We start from the raw sequence: 16,607 nt of genomic DNA, 5'->3' as shown, positions 1-16,607 counted from the left end.
ACATGGATCGTATACTAGGTCCAAGTCAAGACGAGTTTTAGGAGAATGAGTCTCCCGACATCACCCGCAATCGATGCTAACTCTGCAAATTTTTTATTATTTAAGGGAGATGTGGGAAAGAAAAAGAATATTTTGGACAGATTATACTCGTGATTAGATATGCAGGACGGGAGAGTTTAAAGTAGTTGACATTTTACTAGATCGAGATCATTGATGTTGCCCGTTACTTAAAGCTAAGACAATCCCTTAATGCCGTGCAATATTAGAGGTACAAATCCAATTAAAGTTCAGAACTGGTCAAAACCAAGCGAGTTGTTGTCGATTGACGTTTTTACATATTAATTCTTGAGAAATTTAGGATGCAATGTTGGGATATACAATTTGGGTCAGATATAGGATGAGGAAAGGTTGAAATGAATTTAAGTCGGAATAACATCGGTCAAAGAATCACGGAGCTAATGGCGTACGAAAAATTGGAGTGGAAATGAGATGTGACATGTAGTATTTTATAAGGCAAAGTACCAAAAAAATTGTAAAGTTATTGTATTTATACAAGAATTAATATTCTAAAAAACTCCAAACTTGCACACTTATGATAAATTTACTAAAAATTATTTTTTTAATCATAAAAAACTCAAAACTGGTATACTCTTGACAAATTTACTCTAAACTGGTATACTTGTGACAAATTTACCCTATGTTATTTTTCGTTAAATTTTACTGTCAAATTATTAAATTAAATGATACGTGACAATTGACCGGTATACCAAATTTGAGATTTTATGCTCTATTTGTCATAATTTACAATTTTTGTAATTTTTTTGTGGTATTAATCCAATTTAGTGGAAGGGTATATTTGTTACAAATTTATTAGTTTGGGATTTTTTGCGGTCGAATAAATTAGTTTAGGGAAAATTTGTCATAAATGTACAAGTTTAGGGTTTTTTATGGTTAGTCGGGATAAATTTGTCACAGATGTATCAGTTTGGAGATTTTCGTAGTCGAAAAAATAGTTTAGGGTAAATTTGTCACACTCTACCAGTTTGGGGTTTTTTAGGTAATTAGCTCTTTATACAAATTAAATCCCAAATCTTTTGATCAGGTTAATTTAGTTCCGGCTAGTACCAAAGTAGACATTTTTAAATAATATGTTAGTATTTTTTTTTCTTTCATTTTTCCTTTCATTTTGGTAATCAAAGGGTCACCGGCATCTAGAGAAGTTCGTGGCCCATGCCAAGAGCTAACAGAGCATCCAAAAAAAAAAGTAAGAAAATAATTAAAATGTAATTTTAAAAAAATTGTAAAAATTATCTACATTGGCAGTGACTAGTCTCCACATCAAATATTCCTATTTAAAATTGATCGTATGGATTCAACTAGCAAATTATGAAAATATTTATGACTCAGTTAGGCAATTAAAATAAATACAATAGATTTATGACTATAGATAGGAATGTACATATATTTTCACGATGATTGTTTTGTTGTCGAAAATATATGCCGATTGTCAGTCTCGCTTGCCCGTGGAAAGGGTATTAAATTAGGTTTTGAATTAATCTCATGTTTAGTTAACATGTTCTTTTTCATTTTTAAAACTAAGCAGCTTCATCATCGTCATCATCAAGTGGGCCACATGGCCCCTCGTGGGAAGAGAACTCTTGCAGCCTTCCAAAACAAACATCATCCCCATCCCCCGGCTCATAAATTCACGAAACTGTTGGTCTTTTCTGTCCCGGCAGTTTCTGAGCAGCTTCCTGGACCCTCGAGGCCGTGACAATGGAAACCTTCTCGTGCGGCTTCACCATGAGCGCGAAGAGAGGCCACAGCGACGACTCTCCATTGACGCCGAGACAGACGAACTCGCTCCCAGAGAACCACAAGCGCATCAAGACCGTTGATCAGGCGCCGGAAATTGGATGGAAAGCGAGAGGCCCGGATCAGGAGAGGAGCAACACCCACTTCTTCCGTTGCCATAATAACGGCAAGTCAACGCGCGAGAAGGAGGAGGAGATGAAGGACTGCGATTCTGAGCCTCAGGCCCTCTTTTTCCACAGGTTCTTCTGATGCTAAAGTCAGAAGACAGCAGAGCCATCGACGAGTAGGAGAGAAAAATAAGAATAAGACAGTTCCTTTTTATCCTTTTTATCCTTTTTACATGTATGGTGCTAATAAGAGAAGTAGATGGACCGTCCTAACAAGAGAAGAAGCTGGGTTCATATTATGAGGGAGACAGAGGAAGAGAGACGGAGAGGGATGCGGATAGGAACATTTGCTTGCTGCTGTATCTCTTATCCTTCTATGTGGTGAGAGAATTTCTTATCTTTCTTTGTAGTGAAAGAAGTTTCCCTTTCTGTATCTGCTTCTGCTTCTAAACTAAGAATATCAGTTTCGGTACAAAGAAGTTTGCCTTTCTGTATCTGCTTCTAAACTAAGCATATTTAGAGTTTTGGTATAACTGGAAGCTTTCATATCAGAAGCACAGGAAATTCCGTAAAATACAACACAGCCTAATGTATAATCCAATTCGCATCATATGTGAAAAGTCAATCATTTCATCAGAAGTACACCAAATGGAAGTCGATGTTGGGTTCACAATTTTAGAAAAAAGGTGCTACTAAGACTTCATCACCGGTTGCTTAAACAGGAAAGTTTTTACTGAATTTGCATTCCTTCATTTCTTTCTTTTTCCCGGTAGTTATTGTATTCATTGCCTGAAGGGCCATCATCTGCTGGGTTGTCAAGAGTTATCGGCCAAGAATAGATGGAACCAGAGTATCTCTCGACCAGAACAATTAACATTTCAGTATCAATTTCTTACTTTCACCAAAAAAAAAAAAAAAAAAAAAAAACATTTCAGTATCAACGACAATGGCAATAGCATTATCAAGATAATAGAGATAGTTGCAGAAGGAAATCTATCGATTCCATGACCATTAGTTTGCAAGAAAGAGAGGACCGAGTGCATTGAGTATTAAAATAATCATACAATTTGCCTCTACATTTACATGCTTCTAAAAAAAATACTAATATCATACACGGCCAGAATATATTTCTATACGTGGGGTTCATAAATGTGAACAATCGCTCAAACATACATTCAAAAGCTCAACTTGTTGTAACATATAGCATTATCAAGATAATAGAGATAGTTGCAGAAGGAAATCTATCGATTCCATGACCATTAGTTTGCAAGAAAGAGAGGACCGAGTGCATTGAGTACTAAAATAATCATACAATTTGCCTCTACATTTACATGCTTCTAAAAAAAATACTAATATCATACACGGCCAGAATATATTTCTATACGTGGGGTTCATAAATGTGAACAATCGCTCAAACATACATTCAAAAGCTCAACTTGTTGTAACATATCCTTAATCATAAGGATTCCTAAAATGCTTCAAGAGATCTGGAATGTCATAACCCAGCATATCATCTACAGCTTGTATCATTTTTGGCTTTAGCTTCTCGAATTTATCTAAGTTGTAACCACTTAATCTCTCCCTAAAGTGCTCCACATTCGGAAAATCCCCCGGAGGTAGATGGAACTCTCTCTGAACCTGAAACACCACACATACAATGAACAAGTGAAAATCCAAACTGAAAATGAGTGCACATACGGAAAATACATATAGGGGAAGAGAGAGAACCTTGGCAAATTCGTCTTCCAAATTATCAATGAGTCTCTGTTGGGTCTTAGCTTTGCCCATCATAGCAGGCATCTCCTTTTTAAGATGGCTGATGATGTATGCATGAATCTTAGCAGCTCGAGCACGTTTCACAAATTCATTGATCTGGTAGAATCATATAAAATTGTAGTACATGTTTCAAACAAGCATCATGAATATTAAATAAACAGCTCCATAACCTAAGTTTTTCTTTTTTTGGTCGGTGCTCCATAACCTAAGTTAAGTTCCAACACTTATCTGCTACTAGATATCCAATAAATGCACAAATGCGTGCAGAGTAACATTAAGCATACACTTACCCTACGATCACATGCTTTCTTTGGGATATCCTTTAGGTCTGATAAAAGGTCCTCCTGTTCTTTCTCAAAAAGTTCTTTTCCAATGGGACCCGTAGCAGCCTCATTCACAGGTTTGTCATTAAATGAGCTGCCGAAAAATCCAAGATATTAATTTCATCATTGGCTTTAGAAAAAACCTTAACACAGAATGAAGAACAACTTTGATAAATTGCCAGACACCTTTTACATATAATCAGACAGAATAATACACAAATATTAATCATAACAAACCAAACATGATGGGAAATTCCAGAGATGTAAACCCAACAGTATGACTTTACATTTTAATAACTGAAACCACAGTGATGCTCGAATAGGTATTGTTAGCAAAAGGACCCACATATTCTTTGTCGTGTCACTAAAGATTGCACGGAAAAGTGACTAAAAGGATGATCACATCATTATGTTGTAAATGTGAACATCAAGAACGTGCATAAGATTTGTGGGTCAATATTAAATGAACCTACCCAATGTAGACTCGCATAACTTCTGGAGTATTTATGACTTTACCAAGAGACCACATTAATGCTCCATAAACTCTCATCAGCTGCAACCAAAGATGGATAATCAGATAAGACTACTGTGAGATGAATTGGCGCTTTGATGATCAAAGAACTAAAATAGCAGTTGGATGTTCAATTCTCACTTGTTGGGTATCCACTTGGTCAGCTTTGTTCAAAACCACACGAATCTTGTCGTCATGACCACGTAGAGAAGAAATCACACGCTTGAATTCATCACTTACATCAAGCTTGTGAGGATCGAATAGGAGCAAAATGAGGTCACACTTTGCAGCAAACCATGAAGTTACACCAGTAAAATCATAGGCACGCTGCGTCCGTTGCTTCTCGCCCGACAAAACTCCGGGAGTGTCAACAAAAGTGATGTGCTCCAGTAGCTGCCGGCATGCAAAAGGATACAAATACAGACAAGAGATAGAAATTAAAGTGTCTGCATAAAAGTGAAGCACAATTGACAGTTTGAGAAGTTGTGCAGATAAGAACTACTCACAGGATGAGGCATTTGGGAACACTCAAATTTTGACAAAAATGCAGTTCCAAATGTTGTCAGGCCACTATATGGCATGTCTGCTTGGACTGCAACAGTGTTTCCAGGGATGCTTCTTTCATCCGGCCCAGACTGCATAAGGATCCAGTTAGCTTTTGGACTTTTTTTTACTTGAAAGATAAAGTTTACAAGAAGTGAAAGCCTAACATTCCCAACAGCTTCCATCTACTAATTGAAGGAAGGTAGATGGGATGCACAATGACAGATTGAGAATCTGTTCAATGAACAAACCTGTACCTAAGTGCACTTTTATATAAGTGGAATACTACGTATACCAAAATTGTTCTACTCGAAAAGTTCATTAAATGAAGTGACTATATGTAAGTAGGCCTTCAAACAAACCAGCCATCCAATATAACTGTTCCACATCACTAAATAAACCAACTTACTAAACTAATTTTAGTATACCTAACATTATTCTTTACTCACTGGCAATAAAAGATCTCAAGTCCCATACCATTACAACCACAAACCTATCTGTCGTTGGTTCAGGTCCAATATGAGCTCCTGTAAAACAATAGCAGACAATGAGCACACAAAGAGAATCTTGTATTAGTATAGAGTAGGTAAAAAAGAAGAATGATAACGTACCTGGATAACTACTTTGTAGCAAATGCTTGATGAAAGTTGTTTTCCCAGTGGAGTATTGACCCAAAAGCATAACCATTGGTTTGGCATCAAAATCACTATTTGTCTACAACAGAAATGTCGAACAGCAACAATCAGTTCATCGTGCCAGCTAATGAGACATAAGTTAGTAGCTAACTTTGGGTGAGACTCTCCGTGTATAATTGTCACAAGTTACTCACCAATAATGGCGACACAAAGTCATTGAAACGATAAGTGACTTCCAGTGGCTTCAGCTTCTGAATATACAGTCTCTTCAAGCCATCAACAATTGATGTAACGGAGGAAAGAGATATCTAGAAAAGGTCACGTAAAAACAGTTTAAAGAGTTAACACGAGGAAAACTAAGTTGTAAAGATATTCATAGTAGAAAGGAATTCATCATAGGAGGTTCACTTCGCAGCACACAGCAAGCAGTCAAAAAAACCAGACGGCAGGATGAAGCATATCAATTATGCGTGCATGGAGTTTACCATGCTAAAAGAAACTGCAATAGCTTGACGACCACTTTCTAAGCAATTTCTATCAGCAAAAGCAAGAGAACAAATGCCCATGGACCAAATTTCCAGAGGCTTCTAAGACAATAAATGAATATTACTAAACGTGGACGACCATTACAGAGTGTTTAACTAAAATCTATCAGTATTGGCACTTTAGAACACAACAATCAACCCAATGCCACTGCACCAAAGCTGTTCTGTCCGATACAGCCACAATCATGCCAGAGAATTCAACAAACTGAAAAATTAAAAAAGCAGATTGGATACAATAGATAGATGATGTGACGCAATTATGACGTAATGTGGATAAAAAGCATCAGACAGATATCTTCTGTTGCAGGAGAACTTAGAGTTAATGAAAGGATGATGTACCTTTTTTGATGGTTTCGAAGAAAACCAACCGGAAGCTGGTGATGGTTGTGAGTGAGAACTGCCTGCGTGATTGCTAGTCAGCAATTACTTTGACAACTAAAATATGCAAATTAATACTCTCGAGATGACTTGCTAGTCAGAGACTACTTTGTCAATTAAAAATATGTCTCTCGAGATAAACTCCTCACCATTAGAATCAGACTCATTTGTCCTTGGCGAAGGCCTTTTCTTCTAGCAAAAGGGCAAAAAAAAGTCAGAATGCAGGATAAAACAAGCATAAAGAACAAAGGGAGAGAAGACTTACTGCTAGCAAGGAATCTAGACCTGTCATTTTAGGAGGTCCCAAATTTACCAAGTCAACTGCATCGCATGCAAATATTTTTCACTTTAGTATTTTGTAATAAAAAGAAAGCCACATATCTTATGATATCATACTTCTGACAGGAAATTGGCAGTGCAAGATATTTCGCCATAATTACAAAATCAAATGTAACAAAAGGTCTGAATTGATAGCTTACCTTCGCTGCTCGAAAGATCTTGTGTGATCGATTGGCCAGCTTGTGCAAGAGACACTAACTACAGGTTGAAGGGAGAAAAACAGGTCAGTAACACAAACATATAAATGAAAATCCATGACAAATATGTCCATCGTACCTGCATTGCAGTAATGAACTCCCCAAAACCAAGGAAACCCTGTCGCTTGGAATCTGCAATTGCCCACACCTGATGAGAAAACAAGAGATGAAAAGAGTTTGAATTGTTCATGCAGAAAAAAAAAAAAATAGAGCAGACTGTGGTCCAAAACAAGAATCATGTAAGTACAGATTCGAGGGTAAGAAACCACACCTACAAAAAGTAAAGTGGATCTAGAGCAATCAATGATGGTCAAATGAAATTCTTTCTATTCATGGAGGCTGATCTTTCAACGAGGACTTTATCTTCCACCGTACACCAAGAAAAGATGCAAACCTAACAAGAAATTATCACCCGACATATAATTTGACTGACGTTACAGCTTCATGATGCATAGCAAGTTATCAACCATCAATAACCTGTTATTCTCCCCAGGTATAGTTTACCATTTCAGGATACTTTACAAACAAAAATAAATATAAGAGAGAGAGATCCGCAACCCATTTGCTGTTTTGGCCATTCATATCAATTAAATCTCCAAAACCGAACGACGACACGCAGTGATGTGAATCAAGAAGCCACTTGGGTTACAACTGGCTAATAATTCCACAAATTGAACTACGTAATTCTCTGATCATAACGAAAACAGCAGAGGGTCGCCGCACTTTAGCGGCGGAAAAAAAGAACGCGTCGTGAACGAAACAACCTAAAGGAGTTCAAGATGCGAACGAATTAAAACCTGCTTGAGGTCTGGTCGAGGCAAGTTCGACATGGCGAAGAACTTAGTGGCGTCGCTCCCCGTGATGCGTCCGTCCCCATCTGCCAATGCACGGAGCCATCAGAACAAGCGACGAAAACAGGGAACGATCCGAGACCAATGCGCGAGCAAACGAACATCCAGACTCGTCTCCCAAACGGCCCAAACTCACTCCCGCGGAAACGACAGCATTCGCAGATCACGTTCTGCAATGCTCGTCTCGAGATGGACCCATTCGCGGACGCGATTTCGGACGGGGAGAGAGGGAGAGAGGGAGGGGGGAGGACTTACCGGAATCAGCGTAATCGAACCATTCCTGGTAGATTTGCTGGTTCTCTTTGGAGCACGTACTGATCGGAACCGGAGAAATCTCCATGGAAACCGCGACCTTATTCCGCCGCGAGTTTGAAATCAAATCAGGACGCGACGATGAAAGCAGGAGAAGGGAAGCGATTTCAAAAAAAAAAAAGAAGAGAAAATCCCCGATTTGCTTGTGTTTTCCGTTTTCCTGGCACTTGCACCGCGCCTCGTGGGGAGGACGGTCCCTTCGCTCTGACGGAAAGCAAGAGGGACGGGACGGCTTCGGTAAACGCCGTCGCTTTAAGAAGATGGGCGGGGGTGGGATTCAGAGTTATCAAAACGACGGCGTTGGCCGCGTTTTTTCGGAGGAGGCAAACGAGATCACACCGGTGGATGCGGCGGGACAAATCATCATCGCCAGGGCAGTGGCTGTCCGCGTCTAGAATGTCTGCCGAAATATATACATCCACACTGTATTTATAAAGAGTAGAAATGTGATTTTCTTAGTCATCGGAAAATTGAATTTTTTCTTCCTTGTGGTTCAACCTTGGTGATTACTAACCTCGAATGATTCCTTGAGATTATAAAGTTGCGATGTGAAAATAACATTAATACCGAATTATGCTCGCAACGGAACAAAAAATGTTAGGTTCAATCGAATTTTCATATGCAATAATCAAAGGAAAATTAGTTGGGTAATACCATCATCTCACTTCAATAAAATCCAATAGCAACTTGTATTTTAAACTAGCATTTTAAAGCTCAATCATAGGGAATGACATGGAAATCATTGCTTCGTGTTAAATTTTAACGGTTGATTGAGTTAGCAATCAGTATGCTTTTTTAGTACAACACCGACTTAAAATTCATCTTGCTTTAAGCCAAAATCCTTTAAAAAAAAATGTGGGAAGAGTTGAGTTAGATAATGTGAGCTTATCATCAAATGAAACGTCAGAGTAGTTAATTATGCTCGATTGGTTGGAACTCAGAAAATAGACCAACCTTAATTCATACCCAAAGAAAAAGAAAAGGTTTCCAAGTTAACAAGTTTGAAATTCTTCGTCGAATCTTCTCTAAAATATCAGGGAACAAAACAAAGATTAAGCTGTCAACTTCCTTCGAGTACGAGACACGAGAAAAGCTAACTTCAAGACTTCTGCAATGAAGCTATTAGCTTCCATCCAAACTTTAAGCTTCGTTCTCACCGCCAATTCCAGCCAACTGCGATATTACGTTTCTCATTTTAACTTTCTTATAAGACTGATGACGCCACAAAGAGCCAATTTCTCCTTCTTTTATTATTTTAATTTTATTTCAGCCAAACAAACACACAGGGAACTAAATAACAAACAGCGGCACGCTATGGTCCCAATCATCATTCATAGCAACATCAGGAACCTTTGCCTGGATAAACTCTCCCGAATGCAATTCGAGCAAAAGTAACATTTGCAAAAAGAAACGTTAGACAGTATAATTAGATGCTAAGGGATCATTCGTTTTTTTATTTTCATAATTTTCCTAGATGCAGAGGAAAAGGATTTTTCCTCCATGTTTTTAACTCAATATATGAACCTTTTATTTTGAAAATATCTTAGTACTTCCATAAGTGAATACGTTTCCATATTCTGAAAACAACAGTTGGTAATGCAGACAATGTTGATCGAAGAATGAAATCGCCTTACACAGAAGGGCTATTTCGAACCTGAGCTTAAAGTCAAGACGAGGCTCAGCTTGGTCATCCAAACCTCCCTCTGTCTTCCTAAAAAATGCATATTAATTTCACAGTTTGGTTGAGCCAGATATCAGTGCACTCTTTTGAACAGAACGTTAACCCAAAATCACCTCGCATCAAGCCTAAAAATAATGTGAATAAACGAGGTCGAATAACATGACCTTGCAATCGAGTGCGGCATTAACTGGTGAAATGTTCTTGATAGATTGGGTGGTTGAATGGGCATAGACCCTTTTTAAGTCGTACTTACCTTGCGTGCCCCCTTCTCAAAGTTAAAAGCGACTCCTGTCACTGCAATTGAGTTGGCAAAAAAATAATAATAACAATAATGGGGATTGGTCTAGGAACTAAAACCTATCAAATGGCCTTTCATATGGTCTTTCTAGTTTTAAATTCTTGGTTGAAACTCCTCTAAGTAACATTGTGAACCAGACAGAGATCTGTTTGTCAACTTACATCGACTACAAACCCACCAAAGCTAATTCCAGGACTTCTGCAATGAAATCCATCAGCTTCCTTCCAGACTTTGAGCTTCGTTTTCCCCGGCTTTTCCAGCCAACTGCGGTACTGATAAAACTCCACAAACAGCCGATTTCCATTTCTAGCCAGACACAGGGGCTAAACAAGAAATAGAAAGTACAGTCCCAATCATCAATTCATAGGAACATCAGTAACCTCCGCTTGGACGTTAGTCCCTACGCTATGTTTCAAGGACTAGAAAAGAGAACCAAAAACGGGTCAAATTATCCTACCAAGATGGGTTCAATTCCCCATCGTGCCATCCATCAAGTGCTTTGCGCATTGGTCCGAGGAAAATTTCCGCGTCCCTTGGAAAATCCAAAGGCATTGAGGAGTTTCCTGGCGGTCGGAACCAGAGAGACAAAAACAAACAATATGCATGCGGAAATTGGTGAACTTTAGAGACTAATTTCTGTTCAAGCATAGCTCCAGAAATGGCCTCTTTTCTCCTCTCTATCTAGCTAAGAACGAGAGTCCTGTAGCTGTAACTTAGAAAGGTTACTTAATCTGGATTCTCAGCCCAAGTTGTCATAAAAACATGTTGAGGATGTTGCAGCAACATAGTGAAACGATCACCAAAACATCTTAGTCACCGAAAATCAATACGACTAGGAATCTAGATGTCCCAGCAGAATGTCAAACTTGCTATAGAAGGAAAGATCTTACAATGCCTTTGTTGAATACTTTTGGAATTAACACTTAGACAGAATCGATCACTGTTCAAGAAAAATATATAGACCCAGACTTCTATTTCATCCAACTAGGAAAAATAACACTTGCTAATCACAATCCACACATCTTCCGAAAGGAACATTGTCCACTAATAAAGCCTTTAGTGGTCTCCAGAATCAGTGTTCAAACCTGCAAACATGCCATCACAATCCTAACATCACACAGCTTCTCCCGCAGTTCATACTGTCACACATCAAGGATGACAAAGTGCAGGCAAGATGGCCATAAAGAATTCAGCAAAAATTGAAACTGAAGAGGAACAAATCCACTTCTTTAGTGGTTACTGCATCTGGTAAATGTACAAACACACTTTCAGGGAGCCTGGGGTCGAGGTACCTAAAGAACCCCATTTATCCTCACATCAGACTTCAGATTGATGACACGGCATATCGCCACTGCGCTACATGTCGTGGCGACAATGATCACCCGAGACAATAAAAGGTCGTGATAGAAGAGGCTAATTGATTTAACTTAGTAATAAAGACGAGGAAGAAGAAGAAAATAGCGCGAGAAATCACACGGGTCGGTTCGTCTTCATCCTCCCTAGAGGCGCAGGGATGTGAACTGGAAATCGTCGATCTCCGGCGGAGGGAGGAGGTTGAGATCGAACGGCAAGGGTTCTCTTCTCGACGAAGACGCGAAATCCTCGCCCTCGTCATCAATCACCGTGGATGAGGAACCGCAGCCGCTCCGACAATCCTCCGGCGGCGGCGGTGGCGGCGGCGGAGTCCTAGTCCGCCGCTTCGCCGTCTCCGGCGGCGGCGACGGTCGAGGACCACTGGACGACACCACGGTGCTGCTTAAGCTGCTCGAGGTCGGTCTCTGCGGGCTGACGTCGTGGTGGTCGCCGCGAAGATCTCGAGCGCCTCTCCGACCGAACTTTCTGGATTCAATCAACGGAGCTCGCAGATCGCGAGAAGCGGCCGGAGGGAAACTCGACGGGGCGACGGGGAAGTTGGTCCTGGCCTTGACCCCGCGGAACGCCACGGCCTTCGCGTCGAAAGCACGCGCCGCTTCCTCCGGCGAGCCGAAAGTGCCGAGCCGCACGAGCTTCTTCGTCCCGGGGTCTCTGATCTCGGCCGTGTATCGGCCCAGCGACTTCCGCCGGACGCCCCTGTATCTGGGTTCCGCCGCCGCCGCCGCAGCCGCATGGGGCACCGGCGGCGGCGCTATCTCGGCCGCCTCCCTCTTCGCGGCCGCGGCGGCGCATCTGCCTCTCCTCATGACTGCTCGTGCACGCGATGGCCGAAAGCGATGGTCTTCCCGTCTCTCTCTCTCTCTCTCTCTCTCCTCCTTCGGCGAGAAGGGTTCGGTAGATTCAGAGAGAGAGAGGGAGGGAGAGATGAAGATGGAGGTGGGAAGAAGGAAGTGGACGGCACCAGAAGCAGCAACACCACCACCACCACCCGCCTCCTCTTGTGTTCGGAAGAAATGGTCTTTTTTATTCGTCGCGTTTTTCTATGAGTTCTTCTCCGGCCCGGGGGAAAGATATTCGCATCCCAACTCTTCTTTTTTTGGTTTTTCGTAATTATTAAGAAAATACAGGAAATGTCGGGTCACGTAAAAATCTTGAATACTTTAATTACGAGACAAGATTTATTTATTTATTTATTTGTCTATTCATTTATTTATACGGTGACCATCCGAAGATAGGAATTGAGTCTATTTTCCAAATGGATGGTCAGAAACGCATGCTCCTTTTTTGTTTTTTTCTCGCTGTGGGGCGACTGTCGAGTCTCCCGTTGACTTTGCTTCTGGGTTTGGCTTGCCCATAGACTAGGGGGATTGGTTTTAAGATAGAAGCTTCCCACCGTAAAATAAAAAATCGCCCCACCAAGGATGCGTTTGGTTCAGCATTCTCTATGTCCAAAGTCCTTTGAAGAAATGTTGAACCGTTTTACAATTATTTTGAAATAACTTTCAGTGAAAGTCGGTATTGAGAAAGTTTGAAAACCCAATATTAATAAGAACTAGCTTTAAGCTTTTAACATTTAGCCAAATACTAAAACTTTTTTTTTTCCAAAACTATCATAACTCATTTTTCAAATTTCTAATTTTGCCCTCGTTATTATTTTTTTAAATGCCAAAATAATGTTAAAAAATCAAACTTATATAAATGCTAAAAAAATTAAATATATTTTGGTCTTTAAAAAATTACTTATATATTTGATTTTTTTTTGTCAAAATTTATATTTAAAAAGTTGCATACATTATTTTTTTCTCAATTTTAAATAGATAAAAATTAAAAAATTCCAATGAAGGGTTTAGTCTTTTTTTTTTTTAAATAAATATATTATTTTTAGTATTATTGTCAAAATTTATATTTAAAAATTTGCATACGTTATTTTTTTCAATCTTAAATAAATGAAATTAAAAATAATAATATTAATTACCCAAATGGCTTTTCAAATATGTTTTTTACCAAACAATATTTCTCTCAAAATTGCTTCTCAAAACATAATTTACCAAAAGGTCTTTGTATTTGTTTAAAGTCCTTTAGGCTAAACTGCTTTGCATTTTTTTAATGGGCTTTCAAAATGTTGAACCAAACACATCCTAAAAATTGATTCCAAAAAGTTGGAAATGAGAAAATTATTTATCAGTTCCATGAATTCATTCGAGAATCAAATTGGTTTCGAAAAATTAAAATCAAAAACCATCTGTTGAATCCATGAACCTACAAGGGAATCGGATAGCCATTAAAATATCCCCAATTTGAAAGAGACATGAGACTTGAGAGTGAGGACGAGGTTTAAGGTCAGAAAAGATTGAGAGTGAGAGTGAGAATGATAGAGGGAATGATGAGGCTAAAAGCAATCTAAAGTGAGAGTGATGGAGAGATTGGGAGGTCGAAGGCCATTGATAGCGAGAATGACAGAGGGAGGTTAAGCTACAAAACGAGTGACATGAGAGACGAAGAGAGACAGAGAAAACTAGGATTTTGATATAAAAAGCTAAAACTTAAAAACTTAAATTTTTTTTTTTACATATGTACTAGCTCAAAACGAGTGAGCGGTTCCACATCTAGAACTTAGAATTAAATTTGTATATATTGGTTCTAGTAAATCAAGATCAGGAACCGAATCAATCCAAATGAGAACCACTGATTTTGACTTGGGTATGAGCGGTTTCCAGTTATTTTGAACACCCTTACTTTAGACAATAATTTTACTTTATTTCTATACATATAGAAATGTGGAGAAAAGTCCACAAACAAAATAGAAAAATTCAAGTAATATAGGGTAATACGTTAATTTGTTAAGAATGAGAAATCTTAATTATTCTATCAGTAAAATTTACCGTAAGTTGCTTAATTTTGATAATTATGAAAAAAATTAATGAACGTCTACTTTGATCCCGGTAATTGCCATTATATAATGAACTGGGCGCATTATTTTTATTAGAGAAAACGATTGTTCCATAAATTAATTGTTTGTTTCTGAAACCTAGTCCGTCGAGCTATTCGAGTCGCATGGGACTCGTCAAGGCATCGCATTCTGAAATGATGCTTGATGTTGGAACATTAACGTGTTTTTATTCCGTGGTTGTAGTTGTAGGAGAGGGTAGCTCTACATTCTTTTGTCGAACTCCACGTATCGTGGTGTCAATTCTTGGATCCCTATTTCTTGAATATGATTTCAACCGTTTTTTTTTTTTTATGACTCAGGGAACCCCGTACAGCCAGCAGCCGGTGGGCAAACCTTGGGGCGACGCTAGCGAATGATCCACCACCCCGACATCGCGCTTAAGATCCGTGCGTTCTACGGGATTTGAACCCCTTTATCCTAGGTAGACTTCATGAGGGCTCTTATCCAGCTAGGCCACCGCAGACGGTGGTTTTCAACTATCTTTTTTTTTTTTTGGTGACTCAAGGAACCTGCGTACTGTACCAACACGAACAACCCGAAAGACTAAGGGTAACGGGGGTAAACCCTGGGGGCAATACGTGCTAGCCACCATACACGTGCCACCGGGTAAGTCACCCTGCGATGCTCGGGAATCGAACTCCTCCCCTTACGTTAGGGGGAGAAGCTCGCCGCCTGCGGTGCCGTGGTAAACTGTCTTCTTTTTTTTTTTTTTTTTTTCAACTGTCTTCTTTTTCTTTTCTTTTTCAAGAATTTTGGGTTAGACTGGACTAGGGATGGCCGCAGGGATTGGATTCCCCGTGCCTCGCCGGTCCCCATCCCGCTAGGAACAAATTTGGAGCGGAAAAATGGGGGATCGACGTGCTTTCATGAATTCTTTCACGGGCCGGTATTAAGCTCGGCCTGCTCCGTAATTTGCACTAAATCCAACATGAGAAAATCCTAGGAAACTTATCAGTTTCTTATCCCCGTTGGCAGCCTCCAATCCCTCTGTTTGTTCAAAAGAAGATAATGCAGCGTGCGGGTGTGCAATTTTGGCGCACTTAGCACTAATCCTCTGTTTATCATTTTAATCTTTATTTCGCGTGGTCATTTTGCTAATCTTTATTAGTTGTGTTACAACCTTTGAAATGTTATATTTGTTCAATCAGTTTGGAAATTATGAAATTCGAAATTTAAAAAGAAATAATTTTTTCATTATTATTTCAAGATAACTTTTAAGAATGTACATGTTCGATTTGCAACCATTTTCGAAGGTTTGCATTCATTCATTAAGATGTAAATAAGTATGTCGGTTTTTGGATGCATGATGCGAAAGCCTTTTCAAAATTTCTTTCCCAAAAAAATATAGACGTCATTTCAATTATTTCCCTTGAGAGGCTCTAGACAAATATCATAGGGTATTCTCGATCGAAATTTTATTGTATCATGGATGATTTTTATCAGCGACCATTGGAATGATATCCCGTTTCAAAATCTGACTTCATTATTTTTTTGAGCCATTTGCCGTATATTTCTAACACCTTGTACTGTTCATACTGCTCTTCTTTTGACTGAAACCCACATCCCTTTCCCTTTCCTCATCTTTACCCCGACTTCTTTTTCGTGGCCTTTCTCTTGTTAGTGGCTGACTGGAGCGGCCGCATCTCGTCGCCTCCGCCTTTGGATTGGCCGGTTGTCTGCTCCTCTTTTACCTTTTATCTATCTTTCCCCTCTGATTTCGATTTCCATCGAATGATCCGCAATGCCGTCTTTGATTTCACTCGTCTACCTCCACCAATTCAGTTCCCATTTGTTCCCATTTTGGGTGCTTTAGAAGAAAAGCAAAGGGAAACTGCGGATCCTTTCTCTTTCTATACACAACAGACATATGCCATTGGAAATTAAAGCGGTTGTCCCAGGATTTAGTCAAAAAGAAGTCTCTTGGCTTTAATGCTAAGTTTGGGGAGCACATCTCGAAGAGGAAAATAATCAA

The 16,607-nt window shown here is 39.4% G+C and overlaps 2 protein-coding genes across 6 annotated transcripts; both read right to left on the bottom strand.

Annotated features, from left to right (window-relative positions):
• Window positions 1–2,937: 2,937 nt before the first annotated feature.
• Window positions 2,938–8,564, bottom strand: LOC104450264 (EH domain-containing protein 1). 5 transcript variants are annotated; one of them, XR_005552224.1, is made up of 16 exons: window positions 8,276–8,564; window positions 7,967–8,046; window positions 7,249–7,317; window positions 7,113–7,170; window positions 6,899–6,954; window positions 6,783–6,825; window positions 6,595–6,656; window positions 5,905–6,018; window positions 5,553–5,789; window positions 5,039–5,167; window positions 4,674–4,925; window positions 4,495–4,574; window positions 3,989–4,115; window positions 3,651–3,794; window positions 3,299–3,560; window positions 2,938–3,050 (listed from the first exon to the last, which is right to left on the bottom strand). XR_005552224.1 is itself a non-coding variant. In XM_039315725.1 (16 exons), the coding sequence occupies exons 1-15, from the start codon at window positions 8,358–8,360 to the stop codon at window positions 3,375–3,377; spliced, it is 1,722 nt and encodes a 573-aa protein (XP_039171659.1). In that variant the 5' UTR covers window positions 8,361–8,564; the 3' UTR covers window positions 2,938–3,120; window positions 3,369–3,374. The 5 variants fall into 5 exon arrangements, 4 of the variants coding, with proteins under 4 accessions (XP_039171659.1, XP_039171660.1, XP_010063047.1 ...); XM_039315725.1 differs by having other exon boundaries at window positions 2,938–3,120; window positions 3,369–3,560; XM_039315726.1 differs by lacking the exon at window positions 2,938–3,050 and having other exon boundaries at window positions 3,155–3,560; window positions 5,553–5,602; window positions 5,687–5,789; ... (1 more) ...; window positions 6,596–6,652; window positions 8,276–8,563.
• Window positions 8,565–11,492: 2,928 nt separating this feature from the next.
• Window positions 11,493–12,748, bottom strand: LOC104450262 (ethylene-responsive transcription factor 3). Its single transcript, XM_010064744.3, has one exon. It carries the CDS (start codon window positions 12,489–12,491, stop codon window positions 11,811–11,813), a length of 681 nt encoding a protein of 226 aa, XP_010063046.2. The 5' UTR covers window positions 12,492–12,748; the 3' UTR covers window positions 11,493–11,810.
• Window positions 12,749–16,607: the final 3,859 nt, after the last annotated feature.

Source organism: Eucalyptus grandis, chromosome 6 (genome assembly GCF_016545825.1).
Source record: "Eucalyptus grandis isolate ANBG69807.140 chromosome 6, ASM1654582v1, whole genome shotgun sequence".
Taxonomy (NCBI): domain Eukaryota; kingdom Viridiplantae; phylum Streptophyta; class Magnoliopsida; order Myrtales; family Myrtaceae; genus Eucalyptus; species Eucalyptus grandis.
The sequence above is the reverse complement of the archived record's forward strand: the minus strand, read 5'-3'. Positions and strand labels throughout refer to the sequence as shown.

Bases quoted from the DNA above. Each gene is read 5' to 3' on its own strand.
- LOC104450264 (XM_039315725.1), bottom strand. From the start codon at position 8,360: ATGGAGATTTCTCCGGTTCCGATCAGTACGTGCTCCAAAGAGAACCAG. The intron at 7,318-7,966 runs GTTTTAATTCGT...TTTTCTCATCAG, and splicing joins CTCGACCAGACCTCAAGCAG to GTGTGGGCAATTGCAGATTC. The intron at 5,790-5,904 runs GTGAGTAACTTG...TTTCTGTTGTAG, and splicing joins ACTTTGTGTCGCCATTATTG to ACAAATAGTGATTTTGATGC.
- LOC104450262 (XM_010064744.3), bottom strand. From the start codon at position 12,491: ATGAGGAGAGGCAGATGCGCCGCCGCGGCCGCGAAGAGGGAGGCGGCC.